Here is a 10,638-nt window from a genome sequence, read left to right as displayed (position 1 = left end):
CTCCAGTCCTCACTAAGACCAAGAGACTGGATCACATCCCTCCAGTCCTCACTAAGACCAAGAGACTGGATCACATCAATCCAGTTCTCACTAAGACCAAGAGACTGGATCGCATCACTCCAGTCCTCACTAAGACCAAGAGACTGGATCGCATCACTCCAGTCCTCACTAAGACCAAGAGACTGGATCACATCACTCCAGTCCTCACTAAGCCCAAGAGACTGGATCGCATCACTCCAGTCCTCACTAAGACCAAGAGACTGGATCCCATCACTCCAGTCCTCACTAAGACCAAGAGACTGGATCACATCACTCCAGTGCTCACTAACTACTTTACCCTGGCTTCCGGTGCCTTTAAAGAAATGATTTCAAAGTACTTTTGCTGGTTTATGAATCACTAAATGGTTTAGGGCCAAAATTCATGTGTTCAGTTTCTATGCTCCTCATATCTGGAACAGACTCCCAGAAACCTGCAGAGCCGCTGCTACTCTCAGTTCGTTTAAATCAGGGCTGAAGACCTTTCTTCTTGATGTTGTATTTCTTTTAATGGCTGTCCTTTTCAAATGTTTCATTTTGTATACTGCACTGTAACTTCTATTCTTGTGTTTCATCGGTTTTTTCATTTTTTTATTGTATTTATGTAAAGCACTTTGAGTTGCCCTGTTGCTGAAATGTGCTGTACAAATAAAGCTGCTTTGCCTTAAAAACGCCAACAGTCAAAGACTAGCATATTGTCGTCCTCAAACCGTCTGCTTCCTTAAGATTGAGCGGAGCGTGTGTGAATATGTGAACGAAAAATCCAAATGAAGGACTGCCCATCCCTCGGGCAATCATTGAATCAGTGAAGGCCTGGGAAATGGGCAAGGGAGTTAAACTTGGTCCGCCACCGAGTTTAAAGCCAGCCTCGCTGCTGCAGACGAAGGATGTGGCGTAACAGACAAGTCTCGCCTAACACTTATATGTCATTCAGTTACAAATGGGATTATAGAACACAGGTGTACCATATTTAAATGTAAAATTCCTGTTTTCCATCGCTGCGGAGGAAGGTCTGGCAATGCAAGACTACACTTCTGGTAAATCCCAATAAAATGATTCATAACATTTCTTCATTACAACAACAGATAATGACTGCCCCAGAGAAACTGGTCCAAGTGAAAACCACTACAGAGCAGGACACTCAGCACATACCTGGACGTAATCATAACACATGACGTTGTCTGTAGCTGGTATGTTCACACAAAAGCTGGCCCACTGAATGTGCTCCTGGCCTGTCAAATGACAGCACTTTTCCTCTAAAGTGGAGCACCTTTCTTTAATGCATCACATTCACCTCGTATCTCTGCTCTCAGCAGGCATTAAATGAGACTGTGTTCTTCACGCACGTAAGAAAAGCCTCACACCTTCAACTTTCTGCACCTCAATGTGCATTTAGCTGCAAGGTGACTGACCAAAATAACAAGATAAACATTCAGATAGAAATTGGTGGTTATCTACAAAGGTTGTGGGTCAGCACATGAAAACATGCTGTTGATCTTATCCTAGACCTGGTTACATTATTGGATCTCCAATTTGAGAGACCCAGCTACTAACATGCCTAGCTATTATGGAATATATTTCACATGAGAGCTTTCTTGGAATACACTTAATAGCACCAAAACTCCAAACTGCTGTCTCTCAGCAACAGTAATGGAGGGCTCGCTGGGTGGCGTTTGTACACGCACTCATACTTTAGGTCTCATCATGTGTGCAAACACGGAATGCTGTGAGACACCTCAGGCTGGGGCCCGTAGTTGTCACATTAACAAGATTAGACGAAGCACTCCATGCAAAACGAGACATTAATTGAACATCTGTAGAGTTTATCAACGAGGTTGTGTATTCAAATAAGCAGCGATATGTGCTCTGTGGAGGCAACCACGGAAGTGCACAAGGACAAAGGCTGATTACTGCTGTGCAATTTGTGGGCCCGTGGTGTGACTGAGGTTGGTGAGACAGAGAGATAGGAGGTTGTAAAATCAGGAAGTAGACAATAACAGATGTGAGTGACTTCCTGCACATTACTAAAAGGAATTAATGGTATCGAGACAAACCGTTTGAATGAGGCAAATCACCCAGCGGAAGAGAGCGATATCGCTAACACAGACGCAGGTATTGTTCCACAGAATATGTAAAGTCTGAGCCGAGATAAAAGGGGGCTGCTGATTGCTTACTTTGATACATGGCAGAAAACATTAATGGACGACAATCAGCGTGGTGTGCAAAATGTTTTCCTGCAATTCCTGGTAAAGGGATTAATAGATTTTTGCATAATGTGACACAGATTCTACACACAGTGAGTTTCCTCAGGCACCTGTTGTACCTGTAAGATATATCACATCAAATGTGATATTGTGCCAGAGGGCGTCAGTGAAATCTATTTCACACTTACAGTTCATAACATATGGGATGGAAATATAAAATGTAAATACAATCCCGATTCCGGTAGGTGCACGAAAAAAACAGACAGGTTAAGAAACTAACAATAGATTATGCATTTCAAATAAATTAGTTGATAACACTTAATAATATTGGTACATAAATTGTCTTGAATTCATGCATGAAAAACCATATATTAATTCATGTAGTACTTAAACAATCAATAGCATCTCATTCATGACTTAGTGCGGGAACAATAACTTAATTACTGCATCATTTAAGGTATTTCAATAATCATCATTTCTGATTTTTTTTTGTATTCATGTCTTCTTCATAGGTAAATCTGTAGTTAAAGTGAAAAGCTAAAGAAACTGAATTGCAGTGTTGTAATCATAATTAACTAAACATTACTTCTTCATTACTTCAAAATGTTTGTGGCCCCTCAAATAAAGTGCTGATCTGCTACATATTTAACAATGATAAATAAGATATGATGAATAGTGGAATATGCAGCAGACATCTGTGTGACCCCTCAATTTAAAAGTAGTTAGTACAAAGTAAAATGAATACATATCCTACTTGGGTGTGCATTTTTCTCAGGCATTAATGTTTATGTGCCTTATGTTGTTGTGAATAAAGCAACTATAAAAACATATCTGTAGTATACTGTATTTATGTCAATGTAGTGACCTAACCGTGACTACAACGCTCCAGTTCTTTAGAATATATGTACACTGCTGGGACTGGTCACTTCCATAAAGAAGACATGAATTCCATAAATAAATCAGATATATTGTTGTTGCATAATGTCATGAACGAAATGCTATTAATTGTTGTACATTACCAATACGCCATGAAGTACTACATAAATGAATTCAAGTTTCTTCATACATTAAGCCTGCAAAAATGTATGGTAATTCATGTAACATTATAATTAAGTGTTACCAATTAGTTTTTACTTTTCTTTTATCAGAAGAAACACTTTTACACTGTCAAAAAGCATGAATCAAGAATACACAGTTTAATTTTACTAGATTGATTTCTGTAATTTAATACATGCAATAGGAATGAAAGGCAACTCCACTAAGTTCAGTGTGAAGATAGAAAACGGGAGGTGATAATACGGGTTCGGGGTGCTGCCAGCGCTCCGTTGCTCAGAGAGATTCCTAGACTGACTGTCTTGAAGTTTTCCCCTCTCTATGGGCTACGACATTTCTCTCCGGGGACTCAACTCTCACATTCATTCTCTAATCGTACAGAGGCATGTGACCCCGAGGATGGTAATAAAAGAAGAAGAAATTACTTTCATTAAGAAATTCAGATTTTCCCCATCCTTTGATCTTGTGCCAGAAGAACATTTATGCTGATGAAATGCATAAATAAAGTTCTTAAATTATCCTGCTCCTCTTTAGCACATGTATCAGAGTTGGAGAACTTCCAGACAAGACAACTACAATTACAGTGAGTGCCTCTAAACAGGAAGGATTAAAGAGATGGCCGGCCACTGGTTTAAATTCCAGACTTTAAAAGTGTATTTCACTCTACTTCCCGCAAGTGATGTGAGGACACGTTGTGTGTGTGTGTGGAAGAATCAACTATATCAGTGTGTGTTTGAATTTATTTCTTTAGGACCAATAATCATCATTCTGAGATCTTTCCTGAAAAGCAAATACTATATATTTTAGGAGTTCTTTTTAAGCGGCCCTGGTCATCGAGATGATTCGTTCCTCATCCGCCAAAACCAAAGTCCTGACCTTCTCATTAACTAGCAAACTGCAAGCTGGTACAATCCCAATCATCACTTTTTAAAACTTTCTTTTCTACAATCCGCAAAGTGGAACGCTGTGGACTTTTTCCAAACATAAGCTGTAAATGATCTAAATTTTCACATCCTGTCGTTTAAGAATGCTCCACATATTTAGCATCACAGTAATTAGAATATAATGTAATAATAAGTATTGCAATTATAATTAAACGTTGTTATTGGAATGCATTGTTAAAAAAAAGGATCCATGTCTAGTTCTCTTCCTTGTCCAAACTTGGTGCCTACATTGCCCACAATGCAACTTGGTCACCTGGAGCTGCTGGCCGAGCCGAGATGAGCAGAGGACTCAGGGCTAAATGAAGCGCGCTCAGCCTTGCAGCCAAATTTTGCTCAGTGGCCATTACAACAACAAACCCCCCGTGGCCCAAAAGGGATTTTTCCCGTAGGCCACCATTGTAGAAACAAAAAGTCTGTCATACAGTTGCCAGGACAACCCAAAATGCAAACAAGAATTTTTAATCTACTTTTTATTTATATTTGAAAAACTTACCTCGAGCCAAGAAAAGTGATTCAAAAAACGCGTGACGTCACCAAACTATAAACTGGTGCGGGAACTTGTGGGCGGGGCCAGCGGGAGAAACACTACTGAGAACATTCAGTTGGCCAAGGGGTCTGGTAGGCTCACTTCTCTCCCCTCCACAGCTCCAGGTTTATTCTGTTTTATCAGAGTTCACACAGCTCCCCCTGGAGCCACTAAAGGCTTCAGATATGCAGTAACACTACCGGTAGTCACACAATCCACACGCTGCAGAGTGAAGGAGGGTCCGGCTAGTCTGCACAGCATTCTGGGATGCGAGAAAAACGTGCTCTGGTTTATTAGCATTTCTTAAATCAATCACAATTGTCATGGGTGGAGCTAACAAGCACCGAGCCGCTGTAAAATAGGTGTGCAACAGAAAACTGAGATTGGACAGATAGTCTAGCTAGGTGTCTGGGTTTACCCTACAGAGATCTGAGGACCAGGTAACCATAGTCCTCAGATTGGACAGATAGTCTAGCTAGCTGTCTGGATTTACCCTGCAGGGATCTGAGGACCAGGTAACCATAGTCCTCAGACTGGACAGATAGTCTAGCTAGCTGTCTGGATTTACTATTCCTCAGATCTCTGCAGGACTAGATCTTTTTAGCCTCGCCCAAGACGTTTGTGATTGGTTTAAAGAAAGGCCAAGAAACCAGAGCATGATTTCTTCCCATCACTCACGGCTTCAAATCACGGCTACTTCCCGTCTCAGCTTCCAGGAATGACCTGGAACTTACCCAGGGTAACGCTGACAGTAAGAAACCTTGACTGGACCGATGATAAAAGTGAACCATATTCGAATGAAACTGAATGACAGAAACACTTCTGCAAAACTATTTTCTTGTGGTTTTGCAAGAGGATGCGTCTTTCCTAACAATATTGTGCCAGGAAATACTTTTATGTGTGTTGCTCAACATAGCGACAGAAAAATAGGTCACAGTTTCGGAAGAAGGACTGAAAAAAATAAAAAACACCCACAATTAAAAATAACTGCAGAAACCTTCTGGGATATCTCACCGCCAGTCATTCCTTCAGTCTGGTCAACGTTTGATCAGATGAGTGATTTAGAAAAGTAAAAATGAGGAAACAGACGAGACCTAATCTTCAGTGTTATGTAATCCACAAAGAGAATGAACACCATGTTACATTCCAATATTATTTTATCACTCATTTAATAACTCTAGTGCAAATAAAACCATATCTGACTGCTTATCAGCTGCAACTCCAGATAGTTATGCATCAGCTCACTGAATGATGTGCGTGAAAAAACAATATTATCATCTAATTTACCAAAAAGAGCAATCAAAAACAAAAATCCTCTTTTAAAAAAAGACAATGAATGCATCCCATTATTCCGTGGGAACAAATTAACGATCTATCAGGTTGGCCTGGGCCAAAAAGAGTCAAGAAGTGGGCCAAGACAAGTGTTGCGCTAGCCTTGTGTATTTGCTGCTCACAACTAACACTAAAGTTGAATCTGAAGCCAAGCTAATTCATTTCATAACTGCTATTAACATTTGATGTCACTGTCAACACTAGAAACCATCTTGCGATGGGATCACACCAGCCACGACTCCAAATGGGTCCAGTGGTGTAAAGTGTGTGTGTGCTAGCATCTACAGTTACTGAGCTAATGTAACTGCTGGTCTGCTAACACATTCAAAGAGCTTACATTTTGACATCACACTCAAGACACTGCACACTTAACAAGACAAATATCTTGTTAGTGGCATTGCTCACAGCATCTTGTCCGTGTTCTTCAACAGTTTATGTCATTAAAGTTGTGTAACTGCAAGTAATCACTTTCAGGGAAATACACCATTAAAAGACAGTTTCACTGAGTGACCAAAAACAAAACTGAGCCAAAACTAAAGAGGAAATGAAGATGTGTGTGGTGAGAGGTGGCAGCTCGTCGGGTTTTTGATGAAAACATAATGTGGTTGCCCAAAGTGTAAAAAATAAATAAAAATAACACTGAACCTGAAACTTGGACACAGAAATAACCAGAGTGAGTCAAAACGAGATGGTGAGGCAGAAAAAAAGAGACTTACAATATAGCAAGGCTCACAGTAAGCTTTCTTCTCCACAGCGTAGAAAGGCTTGCCACGCAGCTTGCTGCTGCAGGTCATGCAGACGAAGCAGTCAACATGGAAGACCTGGTCCATGGCGGTGCAGCCGGTGCCTTCACCCACTACGTTCTCTCCACAGCTGGCACAGCGCCCTGGGGAGAGGGAGAGGGAGAGGGAGAGGAGGGGAGGCTGAGGACCGATTCACTAGAAATGTACACATATTCCATCAGGAAACAAACACAAGGATCAAAACAAATGATCCAATCGTGTATATTGTTATGCAGGAGAGCTAATAAACATAATGAATAGCTGGGCTGGGTGATATGGAGAAAATCAAATATCACAATGTCTTTGATCAAATACTTCACTGTTGCTATTGCCACGATATTGTAGGGTTGACTGTTGGTGCTATCACAAAATATGTACACACTGATATTTGTCATGACTACGTGGGTAAATGCACTAATAAAACAGCTGGAACGGAGGAGAACAGAGGAGAGAAACAGCAAATCTTGAGTTATGTCTCAATGACTCTCGCTTGATAAATGGGTTGAGACCTAACTGACACTATTGCTGAAAGACTTTCTGCTACAGGATCCATAGTCTGACCATGAATCCACATACCACCATGTTCCAAAAATCTGGAGCTGTCCCTTTAAATGCTTCATTTCCTGATGTCAGAAGTGCCTAATCTCCATTTCTGTTTCAAACTGGGGTTAAGGAAGGATTAAATACTGTAATTATGGCACATTAAAGAAACTATACACATCACCAAAGTGTGACATGGGCGACATCTATTTCAAAACGAAAATCAGGCTTTAAATGATAAAAAAAAACTTTAGAAGTACAACTAAGTCTTTGTAAAAGGGGCACAAGTGAACTGATATTATTGCGCCAGAAAGCGCCTGGTTGCATATTGCGGGACATGGCATTTGGATATCTTTAACTGAGTTGGAGATATCTTTAATTGAGTTTAAGATGTCCTCGACTCAATGCAAGTTATCTTCAACCCAATTAATAACACTGTCAATTTAATTACTGGTATCTTACAATAAGAGGGTTTAAAAAGATATCTGAGAATGTTTTATTTTTTACACATCTGAGGAGAGATGCAATCGCTCAGAGGAAGTATGATACAGTATATTGAATTAATTCAAGTTCAGTTGTTTGGATCATTTTTTGTTCCTTTTCATTTTGTGCTTCATCTGAAGGCTGATTTGGGGCGATGATTGACACTCTGAATGTTCTGAACAGAGCAGTTCAAGCGTGTTACAGACAGAGGCGAGACACTAACCGGGGGAGATAGAGTATCTGATGCTTGCATTTTCACAGTCCCACTCGCTGTTTTTTGTATCAAAAAATTCAAACGGAGTGTAAAGGGGAATCTGTCTCAGGTATCAGCACAACGTGTGGAAGTCATATGTTGCTCAGATCAAATATCTGCTTGACTGCAAGGCCCGCTAATAGTAATCTAATCTCAAATAACTCATTATCTTATTGTCAGCCTCTGCGCTAACTGAGAAAAGTTGCTCAACGACTGACTGGAACTGCAACTTTTCCAGTAAGATTTCATAATCCTTATTGAAACATAGATGTTTGTAGCTTCTATAACAACGAGCGTCATCGGGTACTGACTGGAGAAACCAAAAGGCCTGACTGAAGACATCTAGCTGTTAACAATTTGAGATCCTGTCACAGCAGCATTTTGTTCGTTAATTTAGCAACTGCCGTCATCCACAACATATAACGCAGACAAGTTTTCATGAAAAAGCTGCTATTGGTTTTCATCTGTTCCCACAGCTCTATACACACCTCAATTATGGCTGCGTTACCTACTGTACAGGGAGGCAGATTAAACAAACTAGTGAAGGCACGTCTCGGGGGGACATGTGGGTGTCAGCGGAATCACAAGCAGGGTAATCACTTCAGAGAGCCAGAGGGAAAGAGAAAGGGAGAGAGAGCGAGCGAGCGGGAGACAGAGACGGCGCATGCCGAGCCTGTTAGTGGCTTCAGATCACAGGCCATCTTCAGTGAGTGGATGAGAATGCCAAACATGTCCCACAGGGCTCCCACTTTATACAGCGAGAAGGAAACCTCTCGGAAATCCTTCTCCTTTTGGCAGTCTGTGATTGCGACGGCCCTCAGGAGCTATTTGTGAGCAACTGTGTGTATAGTGTACAGTTTTACCCACGTACCCACACACAGACACGAAAAAAATCTCTTTGCACCAGACATGGCCCACATGAAGACACATGTATCATATAGTGCATACATAGCCACAGACATGTCATGCCATGCTGCGTGCACACATTAGCAGCCCACATAGGAATTGATCATGACATGATCATGTAACTAAGAGCAGCAGATCTGAGGCTGTTTACAGTTGGCCCTAGAAACTACTGTGTGCTTTTTTCCTTTCTTAATATGACCTCAAATATAAAAAGATAAACAATAATCCCAATATTTTGGTTAATATTGACATCACAATTACTCATAGCCTTTTGGAAAGATGTTGCGGTTATTTGAATTTGCACGCCCTTCTTGTCTTGTCATTCAGAATGCAAGACAAAAAGAAAGTTTACTTGAAAAACATAACGTGCAAAATAATCTTTTTTCTCGATTACATTTTATTTTGTGATTGTTGGGAGCTGAGGTCAAAATCGCGTCAAAATTTGATTAAATGCACATCTTTTTAATAAGACTAAAAGCATGATACAACTGGCATGTCAGGAGCACCTGGTTATCTCACCTGGTGGAGCGGCCGCGGCTTCGACTCTGGCCTGCGGCCTTCTGCTGGATGTCATTCCCCCCCCCCCCCCCCCTCTCTATATTGATATATATATACGTTCTTTTGTTCTGGCCTACATTCCATAATATGAACGGAAGGTATTCACTTTACTATCACAGAAGACAAAGGATTCTCTTTCTAAAACAGTTGCATATTAATTATCAATCAATGATGATTACTCAACGAATGGCTTCAGCTCTAAGCTCTTTTGTAAGAAAGGAAATTCATAAGTTTATTTCATCCCAGGTCCCTGACGTGTCTCCCATCATGCCAAGCTTTTACAGTAGACGAGACGATGGGCTCCGGGGATGAAAAGTAAATCACAGTAACTATTACTCTGATGTGTCAGTGTCTGTTAGGATTTATGATTTTATAATTATGTGGTAGTGAGGTATGGATGTAATGGTGATGATGAGGATTAGAAAGGAGAATATAAACTGGAATTTAAATGGTTAATTAATAATCTAAATAGTTGTCAATTAATTGAGTTGTGAATTAAGTCACGTTTGAACCAACATAGCGTGGTGGTCGAGTTATCCCACTTGAACTGAAAGAAGTGAACATGTTCTCTGTGTTATCTCAAGCCTTCTTCTACAACTGTATCTTTCATTGTGGGGTGAGAAAATAATTCCACAAAGTGTAAAAATGTAAAGCTTTCAGTACGTCTGAAACTTTTTTCCTCAAACAGTCTTACTGTATGATAATAGGCAGAAGTGCAGAGTGTTTTACAATGCTTCACATCAATAATTTCACACATCTGCGTCGGAAGCAAGCATTTTCAATTTTGAGACACTACTTCAATTGACGTCTTGAATAATACAGGACAGCAATAGAAGCAACATCGTATTTCCCCCTGTGGAGATGATCGCAAATACTTTCGAACTATTTCAGCTGGGCATAAAGGAATCATGAAAGGCCTCACCGCTCCCCAGCGTCCCTTTGCACGGGGAATGGAACCAGAGTCTTAATATCAAAACTTCAAATAGTTCCTGTAGAACCAATGCAATGGTGACGGGGCGGG

The 10,638-nt window shown here is 40.6% G+C and overlaps 1 protein-coding gene across 1 annotated transcript in view; it reads right to left on the bottom strand.

Annotated features, from left to right (window-relative positions):
• lpp (LIM domain containing preferred translocation partner in lipoma) overlaps positions 1-10,638 on the bottom strand; it is a 139,343-nt gene that overhangs the window by 19,236 nt on the left and 109,469 nt on the right. The window contains exon 8 of the mRNA XM_034882215.1: positions 6,812-6,981. Coding sequence (XP_034738106.1) covers positions 6,812-6,981 — 170 coding nt within the window. The remainder of the gene's footprint in view (positions 1-6,811; positions 6,982-10,638) is intronic.

Source organism: Etheostoma cragini, chromosome 9 (genome assembly GCF_013103735.1).
Source record: "Etheostoma cragini isolate CJK2018 chromosome 9, CSU_Ecrag_1.0, whole genome shotgun sequence".
In the NCBI taxonomy this organism is placed as follows: domain Eukaryota; kingdom Metazoa; phylum Chordata; class Actinopteri; order Perciformes; family Percidae; genus Etheostoma; species Etheostoma cragini.
This window is presented reverse-complemented; position numbering and strand designations above follow the sequence as displayed.